Source organism: Bidens hawaiensis, unplaced genomic scaffold, assembly GCF_021521415.1.
Source record: "Bidens hawaiensis isolate Kalapana, Puna unplaced genomic scaffold, B.hawaiensis_p1.1 tig00048090_1, whole genome shotgun sequence".
In the NCBI taxonomy this organism is placed as follows: domain Eukaryota; kingdom Viridiplantae; phylum Streptophyta; class Magnoliopsida; order Asterales; family Asteraceae; genus Bidens; species Bidens hawaiensis.
In genome coordinates, this window is record NW_027498593.1 from 17912 (window position 1) to 43250 (window position 25339).

The 25339-nt window shown below is 35.4% G+C and overlaps 2 protein-coding genes across 2 annotated transcripts; one reads left to right on the forward strand and one right to left on the reverse strand.

Moving 5' to 3' along the window:
- Nucleotides 1–12659: 12659 nt before the first annotated feature.
- Nucleotides 12660–17051, reverse strand: LOC143597308 (putative protein phosphatase 2C 57). The gene is made up of 4 exons (XM_077075844.1): nt 16736–17051; nt 14571–14765; nt 14261–14472; nt 12660–13501 (listed from the first exon to the last, which is right to left on the reverse strand). Exons 1-4 carry the CDS (start codon nt 16937–16939, stop codon nt 12925–12927), a joined length of 1188 nt encoding a protein of 395 aa, XP_076931959.1. The 5' UTR covers nt 16940–17051; the 3' UTR covers nt 12660–12924.
- A 1626-nt stretch (nt 17052–18677) lies between these two features.
- On the forward strand, nt 18678–21620 carry LOC143597307 (uncharacterized). The gene is made up of 10 exons (XM_077075843.1): nt 18678–18743; nt 18931–19198; nt 19308–19407; nt 19482–19609; nt 19700–19770; nt 20115–20290; nt 20403–20523; nt 20923–21102; nt 21202–21261; nt 21453–21620. The coding sequence occupies exons 1-10, from the start codon at nt 18678–18680 to the stop codon at nt 21618–21620; spliced, it is 1338 nt and encodes a 445-aa protein (XP_076931958.1).
- The last annotated feature ends 3719 nt before the right edge of the window (nt 21621–25339 follow it).

Sequence of the window (25339 nt, forward strand, 5' to 3'; positions counted from 1 at the left end):
GATAGTGTGTAAGAGTATGATAATAAGTTTAAAGTCCTTGGATGGCAGTGCGGTGACGGTTTATGGTGATAAGGAAAGTTCTGGGCTTAATGTCATTTCGATGATAAAAGCCGAGGGTTTGTTAAGGCGAGGGTGCGGTGCCTACCTGGCGTATGTTGTCAACGCTACGGCCGAGACAAAAGAATTGAAAGATGTTCCTATTGTGCGCGACTACCTAGAAGTATTCCCTGAGGGTCTTCCGGGGTTGCCACCGGAGCGAGAGATAGAATTCCAAATACATTTAGTACAAGGAGCCCAACCCGTCGCGAAAGCGCCTTACCGTCTAGCACCGTCCGAGATGAAAGAATTGATGTCCCAACTGCAAGAACTCCTCGACAAGGATTTTATAAGGCCGAGTGTTTCTCCGTGGGGCGCACGGTGTTGTTCGTGAAGAAAAAGGATGGAAGTATGAGGATGTGCATAGACTATCGCGAGTTGAACAAGCTTACGGTAAAGAATAGATATCCTTTGCCAAGGATTGATGATCTGTTTGACCAACTGCAAGGTTCAAGTTGGTTCTCACGAATAGATCTCAGATCAGGCTATCATCAGTTGAAGGTGAAAGAGGCAGACATCCCGAAAACAGCTTTTCGGACGCGGTATGGACACTAAGAGTTTCTCGTGATGTCCTTCGGTCTAACGAATGCTCCTGCAGCATTTATGGACATGATGAATAGGGTGTGTCGGCCGATGTTCGATAAGTCAGTTATCGTCTTCATCGATGATATACTGATTTATTCAAAGAGCGAGTCTGACCATGCCGAGCATCTGAGGGAAGTGTTGGAAGTTCTGAAGGGAGATAAATTGTATGCTAAGTTTTCGAAGTGCGCTTTCTGGTTACAAGAAGTGCAATTCCTAGGTCATGTGATCAATCCTAAAGGGATTATCGTGGACCCAACTAAGATCGAAGCGATAACAAAATTGGAAGATTCCACAGAATCCGACTGATATACGAAGCTTCCTAGGGTTAGCTGGCTACTATAGGAGATTCATCGAAGGTTTCTCCAAGATAGCCGCACCGTTAACCGGCATGACCCGAAAGTCGATAGTATTCAGTTGGGGTAAGTTTCAAGAAGAGGCTTTTCAGGAGTTAAAGAAGAGACTCACGCAAGCTCCAATCCTTGCTTTACCTGATGGTGACGAGGATTTGGTTGTTTGTACCGATGCTTCGCGTCGTGGGTTAGGTTGCGTGTTGATGCAACGAGGAAAAGTGATAGCGTATGCGTCTAGGCAGTTGAAAGTCCATGAGAGTACTTATCCGACACATGCTTTAGAGCTAGCCGTAGTAGTGCATGCCTTAAAGATTTGGAGACACTACTTATATGGTACTAAGTGTACTATCTACACCGACCATAAAAGTTTAAAATATTTCTTTGAACAGAAAGAACTGAATATGGGGCAGAGGAGGTGGTTGGAGTTAATAAAGGACTACGACTGTGATATTAAGTACTATCCTGGTAAAGCTAACGTGGTCGCTGATGCGCTAAGTCGTAAGAATGAGGAGGTTATTGCAGCAGTGAAGTCATATCAGTTGATCATGAATTCAAGTCTATTTGAAGAAATCATCAAAGTGCAGACAAAAGTACTGGTAGATGAACGTCTAGTGAAGAAAGAAAGGATTTTTGGGCAGCAAGACGAGTTGATGGAAAACACTCATGGTGTTAAGACTAGGTTTGACCGTATGTGGATCCCACGCCATGGAGATCTTAGAGGTCAAATCTTAGACGAAGCTCATAAGTCAAGATATTCGATTCACCCAGGATCTACTAAGATGTACCAAGATTTGAAAAGAGATTACCGGTGGCCTGGAATGAAGAATGATGTGGTATATTATGTCAGTAAGTGCCTAACTTGTTTGCAAGTAAAAGCAGAGCACTAGAAGCCTTATTGGAAGGTGCAACCTTTGGAGATACAAGAATGGAAGTGGGAACATCACCATGGATTTCATAACTAAGCTACCTCGTACAGCTAAGCATCATGATACCATCTGGGTGATTGTGGACCGTTTGACCCAGAGTGCTCACTTTCTGCCTATACGAGAGGCTATCTCGTCAGAAACATTAGCAAGCTTGTTCATAAAAGAGGTTGTATCTAAGCATGGTGTACCGTTATCGATCGTGTCTGATCGAGATACTCGGTTTACTTCGAGGTTTTGGAAGAAGTTCCATGAAGCTATGGGAACGAGATTGAACATCAGTACGGCGTATCATCCTCAAACAGATAGACAGTCTGAAAGGACGATCCAAACCTTTGAGGATATGCTGCGTGCTTGTGTCTTAGACTTTGGAGGAAGTTGGGATAATCATCTGCATCTGGCAGAGTTCTCCTATAACAACATCTATCATTCAAGTATTGGTATGCCGCCGTTTGAGATGCTTTATGGTAGACGATGTAGAACCCCGGTGTGCTGGGGAGAGATTGGTCAGAAAGAGATGGAAAGTTTAGAAGTTGTGCAAGAAACTTCTTCGAGGTTCGATCAAATTAAGGCAAGAATGAAAGCTGCTCAAGACAGGTAGAAGTCGTATGCTGATAAGCGGCGATGACCGATTTAGTTTAATGTTGGTGATAACGCGATGCTTAAGGTCTCACCTTGGAAAGGAATTATCCGGTTTAGGAAAAAAAGGGAAGTTAAGTCCGAGGTACATCGGACCGTTTAAGATTTTAGATCGTGTGGGTGAAGTAGCTTATAAGCTGGATTTACCCGGTAAGTTAGAAGGAATTCATTCAACCTTCTAAGGAAGTGTCTAGCTGATGACACGTCGCACGTGCCATTGATGGACATTGAGGTTGATGAACAGCTGAACTACATTGAGCAACCGATAGAGATTGTTGATCGCAAAGAGAAGCAACTTCGTCACAAGGTTATACCTTTGGTGAAAGTATATGGAAGCATCGAAAAGGATTAGATGCCACTTGGGAAGCTGAGGATGAGATGCGCAAGTTTTACCCTAATCTGTTTAAGTAATAGTTAGGTTTCGGGGACGAAACCTCTTTAAGGAGGGAAGACTTGTAACATCCTAAATATTCTAATATTAAATAAAGAGAGTTGAGATTAGATTGTCGTGTGTTAAATAATTAATTAGTACTGAATAAAGAAGAATGATGGACTTGGATAATTAAAAAGGATTAAAGAGTAATGGGCCTTAGGTCCATGGGCTTTAAGGGATATAAATACCCCCTTAAAACCATCCTAAAACCCTAACTCTCATTTCCATCTTTCCATAATCTCTACACACACTCAAACACACACTATTACACCACCTCACGCCCGAGAGAGAGAGAGAGAGAGAGAGAGAGAGAGAGAGAGAGAGAGAGAGAGAGAGAGGAGCGAGATCCGAGACCCAAACCAAGCCAAATAGAGATAGATCCTCATTATACAAGATAGATACAAGATTCAAAGTTCATAATCTAGCTAATCGAGACCAAAACGAAAATGAAAAGGTACGTCTTGATCCTAAAGCTTACGTTTTGTTAATGGTTGGCCTTGATATTGGAACATAAAGTAAATCTGGTCTAGGCGAAATGTAAAGTAGCAACCTTGACGTCAGAAACAAACTTAACAAACCTATGGCTATGCACGACGGCTTGTATCGAACATTTTAAGCTTAAAGGTCTAAACTTGATGCGTTTTCGGGCCGAGTCTTATCCAAAAATGACCATGGGAAACGTTTACGGGATTGGTTAACATCACATCAAAGGTTCACATGTTGAAAAAGAGATGTTTATGGGTTAAAACGCAATCCTGTCGATGCTACTGATAACTTCGCTAGATAAGTTCGCCCGTATATAAGTTCGCGTGTACACAAGTTCGCCTGATGATAAGTTCGCTTAATACTAGGTTCGCTTAATGTTAAGTTCGTTTAATGTTAAGTTCACTTAAAATCTAAGTAAAAGTAATTTGATACATTAGGACGAGTATTGATACGTGAAACTCATATACAGCTAGCAGAGCTCAATTAAAGAAGGGGTTAACAATTAACGGAGAAAGAAATAGGATCCATGTGAGTTTCTAGTCCCACATCCTTGTTATTGCATGCTCGATGTGATTTGTTAATACACTTACCTTAAGTGGTAAGTGTATGTCTTATATGATTATGTATGAATGAATGCTTGACGATGCATGAACGATCTTCGGATATTGCATGTACCGTCAATGGATAGTTTAAAGATATGATTGATATGTATATGTAATAAAAATGATGTATGTATGTATGTACGCAGGGAACAGACCCTAATAATATTTGCGAATGTTTAGGATGAGGTATATGTATATGTGTATGTATGAAATGAAAGAAGGAAGGTACGATAGTATGAATGTACGAAGTAAGGTAAAGAACTACGTAAGTATATGTCCCTTCGGGTGCTTATATATGAATGTGAATGGACGTATTATATGTTACTTGATTAACTAGAACTCACTCAGCGTAATTGACTTTTAGTATGCACGCATGTGAGTAGAATGAGGCAGCTCGCTTGATGAGGACCCATGGCATGGAATGAAGATACTGGCATCTCAAGGATATTCTATGAGGTTTTTAAAGACTATGTTTTATGTTTAAATAAGGATGGATGTTTGTTAAGACAAGATCTGAAGGTTATGTAATTTGATATGGTTGAAGTTTTATATTCCGCGTAAAGTTTTAATTAACTATGATATTTAGAACTGTGTTTATGAGTAAATCCAACGTCCAAATGTGAGGCACCGGTGACGAGGCCTTACAAGTTGGTAGGATAGTAAATCGGGCCTTATTATACAAGAAAAATATAAAGTTGAACATAAACGAGACGTTGGAATGAAACGGGTAATACTGATGACCCGTTTGGGTCAAGTCAAAGGACGAAAAAGAACTTGTTATGGCTCCTACCCCGTTTTATCTTTTAAACGGGCAAAATGAGTCTAAAGGAAAGGTTAGAAAGTAATCAAATAGAAAGGTAATAAAATAAAAAAGTATTCGAATCAAATAGAAAAGTAATCAAATCGAATGGTCGTTCGATTAGAATGGTCATTCGATTAGATTGATCATTCGATTATAATGGTCATTCGATTAGAACAGTCATTCGGTTAGAACTGTCATGCGATTAGAATTGTGATCCGATTAGAATGATGATTCGATTTGATGAAACAGTTAGAGGTAGTTAATTGATACTTATAACTGTTACACAATTAGTCGTGCCCAACTGAAGAAATGTGTTACAATCAATTCCGAAAGAAGCAGGACCCAGGTGAGCTTCTAGCCCCTTTTCTTTTTTATGTTTTTCAGGGTTGTGTGCATACTCCTATGTGTTTAGTTAATACACTTATCTTAAGTGGTAAGTGTATGCTACATGAATTTTATGAATGATATTTGAATGATATAGCAAGGGTTAAGAGTATGTATGTAGATGTACATGAATATATATATATAACTAAAAGTATGTACGGTATGTATGATTTTATGGAAAGATATGTATGGTTGTATGGTTTGTATGGTTGTATGCTTAAAGGGTTGCAGACCCTAATAATACATGCGAAGGTTAAAGGGTTGCAGACTCTTCTAAATTCTGTGAAGGTTAAAGGGTTGCAGACCCTAAGAATGTCCGCGAAGGTTATAGGGCAAAAGGCTCTTTAAAATGTAGAGATAATTACGTATGTATAAGTAATCTAAAACAAGAAAGTATGAAAGAATGAACGTATGAAAGTATAGATGTATGTATGTATATATGAATGAAAGAAGCAGTTTAAGTATGTAATGTGTATCTACGGATACACATACACACACAAATATATATATATATATATATATATATATATATATATATATATATATATATATATATATATGAATGTAATGCATGTTGCCTGATTAACTAGAACTCACTCAGCGTAGCTGACTTTTAGTTTGCATGCAGGCAGATAAGATGAAGGAGCTAGCTTGAGGGGGACACATGGCATGGACTAAGCTGACTGGAATCTAATGAAGAAAAGTTATGATGTTATATGTTAAGATATTTTGAAACTTAAAAGTTATGATTTTAATATTTTGTAATGAATGTTGAGTGTTTTTATATTCCGCGAAAAGTTTTAATCACTCTGTTATTTAGAACTGTGTTTATTAGTAAATCCAACGCCAAAGTAGGGCACCGAGACCGGGGTCTTCAAGTCTTATTTGTAACTTTACCATCCGTACTTAATGCTACTAACTTTACCCCGTCTCTACTCTTGCGGAACATCAGAATATAAATCACAATGGTTGCAAGTTAAAACTAAAAGAAGCCATCCTTGAAACTTTCTTAGGAAGATGCTGAAATTATTTTTAAAGAAAATAAATTAAATATTTTCATTTATTTTATAAAAGATCATGTATATAAAACAAATGGGATTACACTTGTGAAATGATCTAGTCAATGTTGTTTGGTTGCAGGAAAGTCCAACAACTGGGGCCATTATCATGGTCATGATCCTTATCACCATTTAAAATCATACTGCAATATTTGACAAATATAAAAATTAGAGACCACATGAGCAATTTAAAATAAACTTTTCACAAGGATAGTAATACCTTTAAAGTTGCAAGAAGATCACTTCTTTCCAAGTCGTGTTAACCTCAGTCGACATAATCTCATGAGAAGAGGTGAATGAAACATAAATTAGATAGTGGCATGAAGTAGCATTTAGGTTAGTCGGTAATTCACCACGATTGAACATATTGAAACGTGTTTACAACTTCGATGATTTTAAGCTAATATGTAAGCATTTGTTTTGAAAGTCACTAAATTTTAGAAGTATCATGATTATAACACAATCAAACTATTATGATTCTGCTAGATTTGCATTAGAAGCATGTTTGGGTTCTATTCTGCCTAATATTTGTCATCGTTGAAGTGGTTTTTCAAACTTCTTACTGAAATAGAAAATGGGTTTGTTTGAATCAATATGTCATTTAAATCATTTCCTACTATATGGTTGCCATTAGCACCCAATTGATTGGTGAGTTTTATAATATACATGAAATGACTAACCTTGGATACATGAAAGACCCACATCAATAGGATTTAGGTTGAGATGGGTCAGATAGTTTCTCAACAGATAGCTAATGCTGTTACATTGATCACATTACAGCTCACATAAGAAAGATCTGGTTCAAAACACAATATAGGCACCACATAAATATGAATATCAAATATCATTAATGTTTTTAAAAGAAAAGCCAGCTTATCAAAGCTATTGCTTGATTTTGTAGTCTAAAAATTCACAGAAAAGTGTCAACACAATTAGTCAGTGGGTGAAAAAAGGTTTTGATCATACTGTTTTTTTTTTTGGATTTTTTTTGCAGGACATAGGCCTTATTCGGTTGAGTCGGTTTAAACATTTTTTTCCTGAGTTATGGGGTTTTCTAAATTAGTATTTACCTAAAAACTAAAAGTTATATGTGTTTGAATAAAAATAAAATAAAAGCCAAAATAAAGCATGTATTGAATCAAGCTGAGATCAAGATTATAGGTCATAGGAAAAAAAATAAGAAATTTACATACCATATCAGATAAAAAAACACGTTTGGTTGACAAAGAATTGAATTGAAACTAAAGTTAAAAATATCCAATTTCAACTTCCATTCTTATGATCTCAAAACATTACACGGGGGTGTTTAAACTTTAAATAAGAAAACACCTGCGAACGGTTGACCCAACACGACTTGTTGAGTTAAACGGATTCGCCGTTCTTACCCAAAAGTAACTCGAAACCGGTTTATACATGAAAACTACATATGATTTGAGAAAATTAATTTTATGTAAGGTCCGTGTCATGTTAGAAGTTCAAACCCATATTCATACACGAAATATACATATGATTCAGGTAATTTTACCCTTTCATGAAATTTACTAATTTTTAACATTTAAGGTGGTGCGTGAGAGTAAAATTGCCCAAACACATTTTTTTGTGAATGAAGTAAAAGGGTAAGGTTATAATAAAAAGAGAAGCGTGTCTAAGAAGTGTAGGCAGGGATCTGATGCATTGAATTTAATGATCTAATGGTTAGGATTGAAAGTTGGTTTATTTGTGAGCGTGTTTTATTTTATTGGCTCAGTTATAGGGTGATAGGGGTAAAAAAGTCCATAGTGTGACAGACACACGCATCCCATCAAATGTATCTTTATGACAACTCCTACAATTTAGCTACTAAGTATAAATTTTTCTCTCACCTTAAATCGATTTACCAAATATTTTGAGAAAACATTTATTATCAGCTTATAAAAAGATCTTAAAAGAAAATATGAGATTCGGTGGCCCGAAACACAACTAGTGTGTTTTAAGTGAGTGAACTCGGTTTGGTTCGGTTTGTATGGTTTGGTTGGTTCAATACTTGGTAAATGACCAAGTCTGGGTCCAACAAATCCATATCATAATAACAAATACCGAAAGTAAATAAAAGAACTTAAACATATGAATCGTACATACAACTTGTTTTAAAACAATTAAATAAAGAGTTAAACGAGAGTTCGGTTTCGGTTCGGTCCATGACTCGGTATGAGACCGAGGTTGGTTGCCACATACCCAAAATTATAGAACTAATATAAACTCTTAAAACTCATATCTTAAACAAAAACAGAAAGCTTAAATGAATCAAAATGTTATTGTGGACTGCAATACTCCTTTCATGTATATTTGCCTTCGGAATGACATAAACACCTAATTAAACCATTGTTGAATAAGGGAAAACAAAAAAGAGTGGTATTATAATATACACAAACTAAAAGTACAAGATTTAATCACCAAAAATGGATTCAAATCAAAGTTTAGCTTCTGTTTGACTTCAAAAAGTCAAACTATTAAGAACATGGGAATGAAGCTTATAACTCTAATTTGAGAGAGTGTTTGAAGTTATAGTAGCTAAAAATAGGTGAGATTGGGTTGGTATTTATAAGGAAAGGTTAGGGTATTGCCACCAACTGCAACCAATGAGATTACAAGCATTAAAGATGTTTAGTTGGGGGTTAAGGAGTATAATAAACAACTATTTTGAAATCTGGTGTTGGTAGGTGGCCACCACCCGCAAACATCTCACCCTTCTTGGCCACGGGGCGCGGCGCCTAGGGGGGGGGGGGGTTGGTCTCCAACTTTGGTTCTTTGGCGAGTTTAGTCCCTGAAGTTCGTTTTAAGCCGTTTTGAGCATAAAATGAGCATTTTAAACACTGTAAAGGATGTTATCGCAATCCGACAAGTGTGAAATAAGTTTGTAACATAAAAACCACTATTTTATTAATATCAAAGGATCCGGAAAATAAAACGAGTCGGTTTTACCGTATAAATACATATATGAATTAAACCGGAAACGACTAATGTCACATGTGTTTTTTAATATTATTTTATATTTACAAATTAAGGGTACAATCGTCAACTAATTATACTCTCTCAACTCTATTTACAGTTGCAGTCAACAAAGTATGTTAATTTATGCATGTCCCGATCAAAGATCATAGCTCAAATGAATTCTATGTAGAGGAGACAAATCTGACCTTACGCGAAAATAAACAAGTTTAAGCCAGAGGGAAGTGGTTGGTTGATTAAATTGTTACCAAGTCAGTAGATATTACACATTTTCATAGATGGGCATTAAACGGGCCAATAACTAACAAGACACTAACATTACCTGATGTCACGTGTCTTCTACATGAACACGACATGAATAAATATATGGGTCAAGTTTGGGTTCACCTATTCATCGATTTAATGTTATACAATTTGATACAATTGACACCTCTAATTCTATGATATCTTCATTCTGTAGTATCTTCATCACAAAGCTGACTATAGTTTGCTTATTAGACAAGCCATAGTTATCAAAATCGCTCGCCTGGTGCGCCCAGGCTCAATTTTCAGGCGAGGCGCAACCATACTGCCTTGCACAGTCAAAGGCGCTCTTATGCTAACTTTCCCACCAAAAATGACTTTCCGGTGACTTTTCCGGCCTGCCAGTAATCCTACAAATTTTTGCAAATTATTGCCAAATACCGCGTGGAACAGAACCGTGGTTGCATAATTGGAGAGCAGAAGTTGAAGAGGAGAGAAATAAGATGATAAAACGGAAAACAAATTGCTTAAAAGCTTACTCTTAGCAGTGTTTTTGCCGAAAAGCTGCACAAGAGAGACTATTTCAATGGTAACAAAATTCATTTTTTTTCAAAATATTTTAAATTATTATTACAAGTACACAATTATGTATTTTTTTATGGACAAAATTACAAATTTTGTCCTTTAAAAAAAGCCAAATTACGGTTCGTGTCCTTTTCTAAGTTTCCTTGCAGGCGGTGTACTTTAAACTTTTTTTTCCTACAAGTTTTGTCCTTTACGCTAACTGGGTTAGAAAAACTCAGTTAAGTATGACATGTGCCAGACATGTGATGGGCATAATTGTAATTTTAATATATCCTTAAATTTAAAAAAAGAAAAGAAAATATATATATAATCCATTCCCCTCCTTTCTCTCTTCTTTCTCTCTAAGCCACCACCATCACCATAAATTCCGGCCACCTCGTTGTAGATTCCATTCAACCCTCCACCACCACCTCCTCTCCATCTCACAAACCGCCACCACACTTTCCGTTCACAAACGCAAACGATCCCTATCACCCGAACCCGACCCATCCTTTTCCAAAACCCGTATCCGAAAACCCAATTCACCTAACCCACCCACTGACCAAGATCAGTCGCACCCAATCAAGCGACTTAACACAAAATCAAACCCAGCACAGTTGGGGCCAAGCCTACCGGACTACCAGTCCCACCGACGCACAAAATCGCTGCCACCGTCATCGGGAAATCTTGTTCCCCTTAAAGTGGCACTGGTAGAAAGGAATGGAAAGGAATGGATAAAAACATACCTTCAACACCCACCGTCGCCTAGAAGTCCATCCCCCGTGCCACACCACCGCCAACTAGGGTTCCAAAATCAAACCCTGCAACAGTTGGCAATGACTGCCTACGGTGGAGAACAAAGAGGGACACATCACATCACACATGGAGGGAGAGAGAAAGCAGGTCGGACAGATGGAATGGATGACAATCTTAAGGCTAGTTGGAAATTCCGGCGAGTTGGAAACCCGTTTCCGGTGAACAGTGGTCAGTCACGAAACCCGAGGTGCGGCCCACTAAACAAGATCTAAACCATGTGAACCATAAATGGGCTGGTGAATCTCGTATCCGAACCCGTCGGCTGGCTAGTTAACCCGCAAGACCGAACCATTAAGAACCCAGATCCAAACCCCACATGAACCTATCGAGCCATATTTGGAAACCCATTTCGCGCGAATCCCGGCACGCGAATCATCGGGAAGTGAAACTCCCAAGCGAAACCCCATGCAAAACTGAGCTTACGCCTTCCAGATCTTGATTTCGGTAGTGGTTGCTGGTGGTGGTGAGTTGGTGGTGGTGGTGGGTGATTAAGAAAGAAAGAGAAGTAGGGAGAGAGAGTAGAGTTTGATAGAAGAGAGAGAAAGGGTTTTATATTTTTTTATTATGTAAGACGAAAAGACAAAACTACCCTCACATGCGCCTCACGTGATGGGATTTAACTGACTTTTTCTAACCCAGTTAGCGTAAAGGACAAAACTTGTAGGAAAAAAAAGTTTAAAGTACACCGCCTGCAAGGAAACTTAGAAAAGGACACGAACCGTAATTCGTCTTATTTTAAAGGACAAAATTTGTAATTCTGTCTTTTTTTATGTTAATATTTCTTTTACACTAAGTTATCTTAATAAAGTTTAAATTTATTTTGAAACTAGTTAAATGATTTTAATTTCCAAGTATATCAATTCAATAAATATATTTACAAAGTAATACTAATTTTATATACTTATAGTATATATTTATTATTTTTTCAAAGCAGAGTATATTTTAGCTTTTTTTTAATAACTGAAGTACGTTTTTTTTTCAAGCTCTCACTTATTTTTCGCATTGCGCCTAGGTCCTAGGCAAGGCTTATGCACCTTGAAGTGTGCTTAAAGCTTTTGATAACTATGAGACAAGCATATGGATTAACACTTGGCGTGTAAGTAATTCACAACCTTCTACATTTCCTCAACGCTCATTGGATGCTTATCTGGCCGGCTGCCCAAATTGATAGTCTACTAGTCGATTTGGATTCAGACCTTATCTAATCATCTGCTTGCAAACAATGCAAGTAAAGTTTTGTACTTGTATTGAGTGAAAAAAGTAAAAAAGAAAAAAAATCTCTCCAACAACGCGGCTTAAAACCTCGTTCCTAACACGTGACAATCTAGTTTCAACCTACTACTTAACTAATCCTATCTACCTTGCTCGATCAAAGCATGTGAAAGTTGATTTTCATTTTGTTGTTTAGCATATTAAAATGACAGTGAACTATAAAACAATATAATTAGCATATCATACTTGCACCCAACCTTGAGAATCACATTATGTGAAACTAAGTAAAGTTCTCGAGCAGACATGATCATCTAACTTAAGGTCGAAGTCGAGCACAGGCAGTAACATAAACTAATAATAAGGTTTCTAGAGATCACTAGTCAATCACACCGTCAACTGAAATACATTCTCCCAGAGGGAATGCAACAAACCTTGTTGATCAAAAGGGTACCAAACGATGAAAATACACGCAATGGATAGCGACTTTGATATTTCTGAAGCACAACAATATTATGATATAAAACTGAAGCAACCGAGACTATTAGGTTTTCTTTAAAGATCAAAACTCATGTTACCTACTACCGGGTTACAGATTCAAATCAACAACTCACGTCAAAACTCCAGGAACAACAATAAACCTAGGTCGGCCACATATGTTACATTTGAACAACTAACTTCTCAACAACAGTACCATTAACAAAACTGAAAAAAGAACGAAAACAAAAACAAACCCACCTGGGTGGTCAAGTTTCCAAACCATCCAAAAAGCTTTGCAACTCCTTCAACCCTTCCGCAGAAATACTCCGCTGCACCCGCCTCCCCCATGGGACCACCAAATTCCGCGGCGCCTCAGCCTGAAAGCAAACCACAACAGCAGATAAGTTGTCCCCACTGTTCCTCTTCAATGCCTCGTTAACCAAGTCTTTGCTGCATAAAACCGGATCGTTGTGTTCTTGCAGTCTCCTTCTAGCAAAGTCAACTGCATTTTGACTCATGAAAACATCCCAAATCCCATCACATCCTATGATCAGAAACTCGTCCTCTTCGGTTAACTTTGTCATCATCAACTCGGGTTCTGAGCTCAGGGGCCCACCACCATCACCATCTTGGTGCTTCAGTCCCTCCATGTGCCAGTCACCAATAGCACGGGCCACATTAAGTTGTCCGTTCAGATAACCGTCATCAACGTATCCTCCGGAAGCTTCTATGCGCTTCTTTTCTCTAATGCACATAGGTTTGTGGTCCTTAGACATCTCGATTGCTTTACCGCGGCGGCAGAGAACAACCCGGCAGTCGCCGGCATTTGCCACCACCAAAGAGCTGCAGGCATTTACAGTTATGAGTGTTAGGGTGTATAAGATGAATATTTTCACTAAAACAATCAAGGTTTCAGGTAAATAAGTGAAATTTCCACCCTTGGCAAGATATAATAAACCAAAATTCATCTAATCAATTACAGAAAAAAAATATTATTTTTGACTATCTACATCAATTAAATTTCAATCGCTTGATGAAAAAATATGTTTATGCATAGATGTTTAAGTTTATTCATTGATAAGCATGTTAAAAAAAACACACATAAAAAACGTGATATATAAGTACCGATTATAAAATTAACTATTCCCGTTAATGTTGTTAAATGAAAAACTGTTTTTTCAACAAAAAGAGTTGAAAATAAACATCTAACAAAAAAGAAATAAAATAAATTGAAAATCTTATGAAGTATAAAATACACACAAGAAATTGTGTATAGATTAAATGAAGAATTTGCATAAAAGAAAGGTAAAAATAATCACATTTTACAATTATAATTTAGAAGGTCTAATTTTTAAATCACTTAAGGCCTCTTAAAGTTGAGGCATCTGTGTGTGTTATGAAAACAATGGCAAAAAAATGGTTCTTCAACTCCTATTATTCAACGATTCTCACACACACACACCCGATTCTTAAGCAAATGGGTTATAATAAAAACATTCTAGAGATAGCATTTAGAAAGAGTTTAGGACCAAGTCAACCTTTAAAAAGCATCTGGTTACACAGTGAAGAAAACTAAAATGCATTAAAAAAACTGAACCAAACCTCCCAATAACAAGAGCAGCCAATGCGGTTGTACCAGAAGCAAGATCAGCATCCAGCATGCAAGCTTCAGCAAACGCAGAGTCAGTCTGTGCAAATGCTGAAGCAATAACCCTCTCGATCTCTCTCGGGAAATCATCATCTTCAAATATAAATCTAGGCAAATGCTCACATGCAAAGTCAGCTGCATGTTTTCCTCCATGTCCATCAAAAACCTGAAATACCATAATAAATTAATCTATTAAAGATAAAACATAACCCAAGTTTGACCTGAACTTTGTAAAGATAAAAAAAAAACCATGAGAAAACATACTGCATAAAAGGCAGCGGGTCCTTCAAATGGATTCTTGCCACCATAGTCATTGACAAAACAGTCAGCACAAATATATACATCCTCCATGGTTCCACGGAACCCAATATCGGCCCAACCTCCTGACCGCACAATCGGTAAGAACTCAGGTTTACGATCTTCTAGTTCAACAGATGCATCTGTAATCCTTCCCCTACCCTATATAAGTTATGGTAACAAATTAGCACAAATAATAGTTACCAATTGACTTGACAACAAGTCAACAACAATAAAATCACCCTCGTGTTTTTTGGGGACAAATCTAACAACAAAAAGATATCATCATAGCACACATGGGTTTAAAAGTTAAATCACTAATCAGTGTAAAGCATACACAAATTGCAGCCTTACAGACTTAGTTATACAATTAAGATTAATTGAGAAATAAAAAATACTAATAAAATACTAAACAGACTTGCCAAATAAATATATACTTTTATTCCTTATATCCTAATTAATATGATAATACTTAAGTAATAATAATTTAGTTCGTATCGCAAACACAAAAAGAACTCCCATCTAATTACATGTAGTTGAGTTTCAAGCAAATTCTCTAAATATATTGTCGCTTCTACTAAAAAATAGTTCATCAAAAACTTACTTTAAGGAAAGCAAGGAAAGTCTAGTTCATGTCTATTAACTTCATACATGATCCACTAGAAAGAGGCCAAGTGAGCCAAGTATTCTCACATGTTGGCTACATGCCAGTTGAGTTTATTAAAAAAAACAAATACTTTTCTGATTTCATATGTCCCTATGTAACTAAATGCGCAAAAGGGCTAGCTTGTCGCCTAGGCGGAAAAAAGTACACTACCAAGAAAAGATAAGTGTAATGAAAATAACAATAAAAATATATATAAAAGGCACAGAATATCAATTATTTAATACTACTTTACAAATATAATAAAAGTCCAAATATAGTTTTCTCTTAAATAAAGTCCAAAAAAGAGGTGTTCTACTTTTTATTGTAGTTTGATCCCACGTTGCTTCATATAATACTTTTTTGAAGTGATATTACTATAAAAGAAACTTAGCGAAGTCAAGTCAAAACAAGGAAGCACAAGCTGTTCACCCCTTTTCAGGCTGGCTACGCCCTTTGTTTCAGATTGATTTAAGCCTGATTTTGGTAGGGTCAGTCGAAGTGCTCGCCTTGCCTGCACCTGGTCCAAGGTGCTCACCTCAATTGCACTTATGTAAGAACTCGCCTAACATGTGTTCGAGACGCCTTGTGTGCGTTTGACAAAACAAAAAACATGCATACGTTCAGTGATTTAACATGACAATATCCTTGGCAAATGTTTTGTCAAGGAATCCAATCCCAAAACTAGAGGTGATTGATCAAAATAACCTAGTGTGTTTTATTTCATGCTGATACAGTACCAATTTCCCGCGACCATAACTGATTAGAACCTGATCCCAAAATACTAAAGACTGGTACCAAATAGCTTTTTTCAGTGATACGCCAGACACAAAAAAAATAAAAAAAAATAAAAAAAACATCCACCATACCCAGTAAAATCCCACGTAAAGCTATAAGCAGGCATAGGGAGAGTAGGATGTAGGCAAACCGTACCTCTAAAATATTTTATCGTTTAGCACTAAAAAGTAGGTACACAAACTAAAACCTTGAAGAAGTATCAGTATATGAAAAGAAAATATCATAGTGCCATGTGACAAAAGAAGGTAAAAAAGAAGCCCCTAATTCTACGTCTCCAAGAACTCCTATCATCAACCATGTCCTCAAAGAGGAGGTGCAGGTCTAGCAAATCCTCTCTTCCCAAGCCAATTTGGGTCGGCCTCTAACCGTGTATGCCAGACACAAAAAAAAACGGGTGAGAAATCCAGGTAGAAGTTTTAGGGCAAAAGGTAGTTTCTAACGATGAATTAGAGTGAAACAAACCCAGGCCAAGGACGGGACAGCTGAGAGAAGCTGAAGAAAATCAATCAAAATTTGAATTCCAAAAGCAAAGAGTTGTAATTTCTTTTGAATAAAAAAAGATTAAATTTGGTATGTATTAGTAAATAGTGGGAGTAAGAAGAATGGCAATCTGAAAATATAGCCAAATGAAATGAAATGAAATGAAATCTGGGCAGTAAAACCTAATCTAGAAATGACAAGAATTGATTACCAGAGATGGGTGTCGAACGAGAGACTTGTTCTTAATAGTGGATGAGGATGAGGAGTCTACCAAGTCACCACCACCGTTGAGGCACCGACGGTAGATTGGATGAGGAGGTTTACCATCAGCTGCTGCTGTTGAAGATGAAGAGGACGGTGTTGTCTCATCATTATTATTATCCAAAAACATAACTTTCTTAATTCCTTCTTCCATTGTCCATCACTTCCCAATAACAAAACAAAACCCTACCTACCTCTTTTTTAAATATTATTATCATTATTATTTTAGATCTGGGTATCGGAGACACACAGATGTCGTCTGTGGTTCAGACTCCGACGACGACACGAAATTAAATTTGATGGATGGGAATGGGAATGGGAATGGGAATGGGAATGGGATGTTGCTACCTCTATTTGCCTTATACACCAACACGTGTTGTCTTCTTAACCATATCATCATTCATTTTAACAACCTGTTTTGTTTCGATCCACTGTACTAATAAAATAATTAAGGTTAGGTTGACATGACGTTTCTCTATTGGTCTATTCCCTCTCTTTTCAGATATATCTTATACTTCTTTAATTTTTTTAGTAATTAAATAAATTAAAAAAAAATTTAATTACCAATAACTAATGCAACTATTAAAGTTTAAGTTTTAATACCCGGTTTCCAATATTTAAATATTTCAATTTCAATACCCGGTTTCCTTTCAATTCCTTTTAACCTAATCACCGAAATCCCTCTTACACTCCACCATTATTTTACATCGATCCGATTATTATTTCATTAGATCCTGCAATTGTAATCGACCTTGAAGTTTGGCTAAATTATTGTGATCGACGATAAAGTAAGGCTCCATTATATGAAGACAAAGATTGATTTGATTAGATCTGGCGATTGATTTCAGTAGATTCATAATGATGTACCTGCTCAGCATATGGAAGTATACTGTTAATCATGTCTTCACATCCATGCATGTTTTCCCCGTCAATCGAAGTTTTTTCGGGTCACTAAACCATCAGGTTTGTAGGGTTAAACAATTTATTATTTTAGATTACTAATTTATGTTAGTATGTTTAATGTTTAATTGTTAATTGATATGTTTCCTATGTTTAATTGATTCTAAATTTCAATTCCAGTATATGTTAATTTTTTTTATTTGTATTCTAGATTAGTAACTTAGGTTAGTATGTTTAAATATATGTTTAATGTTGAGTAATGTTTTATACTATATGTTCAATTTAATGTTTAATGTATAATGTATGTTTAATCTTTAATTTAATGTATAATGTTTAATTGAAATTGAAATTGCATCTATATGATTGAATATAAAAGATCTTAAACACTAATTACAATTTAAATTTGGAATTGATCATACTTTGGCATATTTTTAGATGTATTGTGATTAATTTGCATTGATTCATATCATTATTACAACCTAACAACTTATAACGGATTTATATTTAAATTCAAAATCAACTTAATGTGTCTAATTATACTATAATTTAATTGATATAAGTTATTATTGTTCGGTTATAGAAAAATCCCTAATTACATTCTCTAAATTTACTATATTTATTACTACCAAAATAAGTTTACATCAATTATAATTTAATTGATATGAGTGATGAGTTATTATTGTTTAGTTACTCAAAAATCCCTAATTGTATTCCCTAAATTTACTATATTTAAACCTTTCCTTCTTATGGAACAATTCAAACTTTCTAGCAAAATCTATTTATCTATATATACTATAATCCGAATACACAAATTCTCACACTTCTCACTTCATTACTTAAAATTCTTATTTGTGTCATTTTGAAGGTTTATTATTTTGTTCATACTTTTATATTTTTTTTATTTATAATTTTATTTGTTTTGTTTAAAGTATAAATATTAATTATTCAATGTTTAATCCTTGCTTGAATTTGATTCTTTCTGAAACAGTAACATGGAACCATCAAACATTACGATGTTCAACAATTTGGATGTGACTAACAACCACTGTGTACTGAAGGTTCGTATACTGAGACTATGGCGTTTGAAGGACAACAATAAACCCGGAGAGGATTGGTCCATATAAATGATTTTGCAAGATGAGATGGTATTATTATATACACATATAATTATTTTTATTCCATTTTTTTATTCCTCATTATATATATGTAATAATTATAATGTTTGTCATATTAATAATGTAACAGGGTAATAGAATGCAAGCATATGTAAGGAAAGCTTGCATCCCAAAACATGATGTTTGGCTAGCTGAGAATCGGTCATTGATTGTTCGAAAAGCTTCACTTGGAGCGAATCTGTTAACATACCGATATGTTGACAGCCCACACAAGCTATGTTTCACATTAGAAACTCGTCTTTCTAATTCCTATGAGTTTAAAGGTCACATTTATGGATTGTCGTTTGCTACCTTTGATGATATCAAAGCCAAGAACATACCTCAGAATGGAACAATAGGTTAGTTCGATTCGTTATTAGCAATATACTTTTAACTTCTATACATTAAATGAAAACAGTTAACATATAGGTTTAATATATGTTTCATTATTCATGATTTTTTCCCCAGATGTAATCGGCCATGTCAGCAAGTTTTTTACCAACAAAAACTCATTCTTTCGTGAGTCACAACATCAAAATCGAAGAACCATGGAGTTTGCTGACTTGGGGTATTATTAATAGTAAAAATTATCATGTATAATCAAATAATTCAGTTGTGTTAACTTAAGTTTTTGTTATGTAGTGGCAATAAGATTTTTCACACTTTATGGGATGACTATCTTAAACAACTTACCAAATATGTTGCCGACAACTCGAATGAGGAATATCTCATTATCGTCCTCCAATTCGCAAGAGTCAAGTACTATGGAGGTATTAACAATTATAACTTTTTTATTTTACCTTTCAAATTCTTTATAGTTAATAATTTCAAATTAACACATCTAAATGTCATTTTGTTAGAAAATGTATATGTCAACAACTCTTACGGTAACGATGTTTCAAGGTTGTTGATCAATGATTACTTATATGAGGTGCTTGATTACAAGAAAAGATAATTTCTTATAACTATGTAAATATAATATAATTTTATTCCATATAGACATTATTATTTATTTTAAACACCTTATGAATGAGTTTTTTTAAATAATAGGTTGGTTGAAATATCCTCTCAAGTAGTCTCAAGTCCATGTCAAAATACCTAAACCGATTGGTTCATCTATGCTGTTGACTGTTAAGGATGAGTTTTTGAAGAACTTTCTGTTCTATTCAATAATTGATCTTTGTAATGTTTTGGAGGTACACAACCTTTTGTCTCTACAAAGTCTCATCTTAAGTTGTGTTTTTACTAAAAACTCCGTTATGTTTTTGTTTGTAGGCTAAAAACGTCATCATAATTGGTACCGTGAAGGCAATAGTAGGTAACAAGGAATGGTATTACAATGGTTGCAAACGTTGTAGTCGTAAGGTTTCTTCGGTTTTTGTTGATGGAGTGAAGGTTTATGAATGTAAGAGTACAAATTGTAATTCTCTAGGCGTAAACGCTAGACCAATGTACTATTTCAGAAGTTTATATTCTATAATAGTAATATTTTTTTATTAAATAATAACAATTTTTGTTGTTGTTTTCGTTAACTTTTTTAAATAATCATCCTTATTTTATCAGATTCCGTATTCCAATTCGTGTCCAAGATACCACCGGTGTCGTTTCGTTTACGCTGTTTGATCATGATGCTAAACATTTGTTCAATAAGGCTGCAGATCAATTTGTGAACACTGATGTGGATGTATGACTTTATTATATAATACGTCAATTTATATTTTGTGTAAACTATATATGTTTGGCCAATCTACACATTTGCTTAATCCTCCGATAAAATTTCCTTTGTGTCTTTTGCAACTGTCATGTTTACTGCTGAGTTTTTTTTTATTATCTTGCTTTTGTGTTTTATTTTTAAAAAAACATCAAATTTTATCATATTTTAGATAATTAAATGTAACATCAAAATAGTTTTTGCCGGTTCAACATGAGTCTCAATTCTTTGAGTATACACAATGAAGTCTATAAGTACACAAACTTAATTTTACATATAATATCTCACCTTTGTTTTGTTAATGTTTTTAAATTCCTTAAATGATTTCCGATTATGTGTACTTACAATCATTTCCTTAACTGTTTCTTGAAGCTTGATCCGATGCACACATTTCCTGAAGAACTCAACATTATATTAGATAAAAAGTTTGCTTTCATTGTAGAGGTTAGTGACTACAATATTAGAAACTCATATAATGTATACGGTGTCACCAAGCTAATGGATGACGAGGATGTTCTTAATGAGCTTGATAAGCAGCTTGCTCATGGTCAGGTATCATGTTGTTCGTCTGTTTTGCATTCTTTAAAATGTACATAATCCATTTGTGTATTTATTTCATTCTTATTTCATTATGTCTAACTTCATGTACAGCCTAACGATCATCAGTCTTTAACAGTTGGATCAACCTCTGGCCTGAAGTTAACCGAAAAGGTACGACCTTATTTTCAAACAATTTTCTATCTATCCGTTTCGCTACATATAATATTTCCTGACATCTAAATGTGTACACTAAAAACATTTTTTTAAATGTATTCGTAGGATATGTGTACGCCTTCGCCCGATCAGCTCACCCCTGTTTTCAATTATGAAGATGTTATCGTCTTTCATCGCTTGACGAGAAGGTTCTTTCTTTACCTATCATTGATGCAAAACCGAAGTGGAAGTTGGATGACACTTATGATGTTGATGATGACACTGGTATGTCTGCAACCAAGACGAAGGTTGATGAAGAAACAACTATTGATACCAGTGTTGGCGAGGGAGATACCGTTGGGATGCAAAAGTTATAAAATGGATGGATTTGGAAGTTTCATAATAAATGCAACGTTTTGCATGCATGTTTATTTTTATTTTTTTTTTGGTTTGACTTTGGATGTGTTTGTGTTTACTGTCCTTTATTTCACTTTGTCAATTTGGTTTTATTTGTGGTGTTTGCATTTTATATGGATATTAATGAATTTGTGTTTTCCTTATGTTATGTGTTGTTTAATAGTTGTATTCTCTATTCTCCTTGGTTTATAGTTTAGACGAACTACTTTGTTTATCCTTTCTAATCTTGGTTTAAAAACTACATATTTTTTATAAAACTTTCAAATAGTGAATCTTCATCATTGTAATCCTACTAAAATTACTACTTACATTGGTACTACCAACAAGCAATGTGAAATGACATTCCACACCTCATTTGGACATCTACATGTAGAATATTCATGATGACCAATCTTTTCATAAATGGTTTAAAGATGTCTGGTATGCCTAATCATAAATTGGTTCTAAAAGTTGGAGTGCCAATGATGTTACTAAGGAATATTGATAAGAAAAAATGGTTTATGTAACGGAACTCGATTACAGGTTATTCAATTGGGGAGGCGTTTTATCGAAGTAAAGGTTATTTCGGGTACTAACATTGGTCATCGCACTTATATAACTCGTAGTACTTAAACTCCTTCAGATAAGAAATTTCCATTCAAGTTGAAACAAAGACAGTTTCCTGTATCGGTTTGTTTTGCAATGACAATTAATAAAAGTCAAGGCCAGTCACTAGAAAGAGTTGGAGTATATCTTCGACAGCCATTGTTTACACATAGTCAGCTATATGTGGCTTTATCACGAGTGAAGAGTAGAGCCGGTTTTAAAATGCTTATATTAGATAAGGAGGGTAAAGTTACAAATAAAACTACAAATGTGGTTTATAAGGAACTGTTTAGTTATTTATGAAATTTTAATTTTCAAGTTTTTGTTATTTATAAAACAATTGTAAAACGAAAGTTATTTAGTTGTTTATGAAATTATCATTTTGAAATTTGTATTATGTATATAGTAATTGTAGAACCAATGTTATTTTGGTTGAAACTTATGCTGAACAAAGTTTTTCTTTCTTATACGTATTATTAACAACTAAATATCATGTTATTGTCTCCTCGAGTGTTGTTGTTAAACGATTTATATATTTCCACCCATGTCGTGCACGGGTCAATAACCTAGTATATACAACAAAAAGAAAGGATGTTTGCTAGAATTACATTTTTTTTCTTTTACAAACATCTTATTCATTAAATTTTAAATAAATAAAACTTTATCTTACTAGCCTTTCATTTGTGTTAATAACACTTAGTCTGACACTCACGTACCAACACATCAAACACATCGCCACCAATTACCACCGTATTGGTACACTTGGCAATTACTAGCTCAGAATCTCTTAACCATTCAAACACCAAACTATGGGATGCCACATCTGAGTACATGACCGTTTAGCAGGAGCGATCCACTTCTTTTCCTCAATATCAACATCCTCTACAACAATATATCTTTATATACATAGGTTCAGACTTTTTGTGGTAACCCTCTTATGTAGAATTTGATCCTTTATGCCTCAGTGTCAACCATGTCTGACACCAATCTAGACATGCCATTAAACTCAGTAGTGTACCCACGATGAGTTCTTTTTCCTGCATTGAGATTTCAAAATTTCAGCTCTACTTTCTCCACTTCTGCTTTTTCAACGAAACGTTTCATCACAATTTCTATTAAATCATCTGACCTTATAGCTTTAATCACGCTCTTAGTCTTTCGTTGCTCAATTTTATCCGACTAGAAGAGATCCTCATCATCAAATAACTAACCGGAAAAGCCTACTGCTTGGTTGGACGACATTCACTAATCCTGATTACCTTATCTATAGCAGTTATCCATTGTAAAAGCGTCTATTGCATCTCCCAAACCAGTCAACTTTGGTGGGCCACAACCTTTAAGAGACTTATAATGTAACCCCACGGTTGCTTTCTTTTCATGAATAAATTTCACTGACTTGACCACACTTGTATCAGTCGTTTCAGTTTTAGTTGGTTTCTTAGTCTGCTCAGTGGTCTTGGTATTATTCTCCCTAGGTTTCTCAGTGGTCTTGGTATTGCTTCCAGTGGGCTTATAAGTTTGAAGGTTCTTGAGAGTGTTAGCAAGCAATCGTGGCATAAAGGTATTGAACAAGTGTGCTATCTCTATGGTGATACCAACTCTAACAGCTGGGTCTATCTACGATCCTTCAGCAATACTGGCCATCTGTGTACTTTCTTCAGTGTTAGCATGCAATGCAGCATAATGGGTTCGAACAACATGTGCCCCACCATGACGTCTAGTACGGCCTCCACATCCACGTCCTCTTCTTTCTCCTGTCGTTAGTATTATATAGAGTACACCAACTTCATCACTCTAGGAACTATTTAGCACAAAAATAATAAGGTAAGCAATTAATAATAGTGGCCAATTGTGCTTAACTAATCATGTTACTTCTGTTGAGTTTTAACAAAATTATCAAAGTCATATAATCCCATTTATATGAAAAATGCAGCGGATAAATAAGTTTTAAATCTTGTAAATTAGATGAATATAAAACCGATTTTATTTGAAAAACCCAAGCCCCGGACTCATATACGAATTTGCATGCTTACCAATAGAAACAACCATAGGGTGTTTATGTAATATACCTTCAAGAGTCAAAGAAATGAAGGAGATGAAGATATGAATGGTGAGTCTAGCTTGTTATTGGGTATGACCCGACTTGGATCATAACGTACTAGCCACATCAGTTATAATATATGTCTTGGGCAGACTGAGTCAACAATCTCCCACTTGCATAAGATACATAGAAGATTGATGCAAGTAACAAATACCGCCTAACAACGGTTTACTACCCTAAATACATATGACGAACTGCCATTCAATAACATCATCCCCTTCAAGTCCCCTACATGAAAATGATTTAGGTGAATCTATCATTTATCCTTTTGCCACATATGTCATGTTAAATCTAGAGACATAGAGTGATCATTCTCTGTTGATTTAACTCAGGCCTTAGACATCTTACTCTCAACGAATAAGAGGGACAAATCCCCTTTTGACTTCATACGTCTCTCACATTCACCTTGTACTACACCTGACCTTAGCCTTATGTACCGTCATGTTTCAGAGCAGCGAAGAACTAAGTCAAAGTATAATATTTAGTGAATATCAAGATCCAATATGTATCTCAGGTCGGAGGATACTATGATATTTGCCTTTACTCAAATTTACTTATGATCAATCACAAAGATTCCATGTAGTAACATTTGAAGACGGGCCAGTCCAATATTTATATCCCATAAATATCTATGAACCTTGGAAGCAACCCTTGATCTATATTCATACCTTATGAATACCCACCAATCCAAGTTCATAATAGTCTTACCTTCATATTTGTTCCCACAAATATGAACGACTATGAACATTTAGAATACTTAACTTATTAATGGATTTATACATGCTAAAATGGAACATAACTCTAAATTTCATAATCATAAACCATAATCATATGAATGAGTCAAAATAACAATTGTTCCGATATCCAAATACAAAATGTTGGGTCCATACTTGGTGGTTTGTACTTAGTTGGTCTTGGTTTTGGGTTTTGTATGTAAACCGAGATCCTTTATGGATCTTAGTGGGCTTTGGGCTGTTTGTTGGGCTTGGGTGT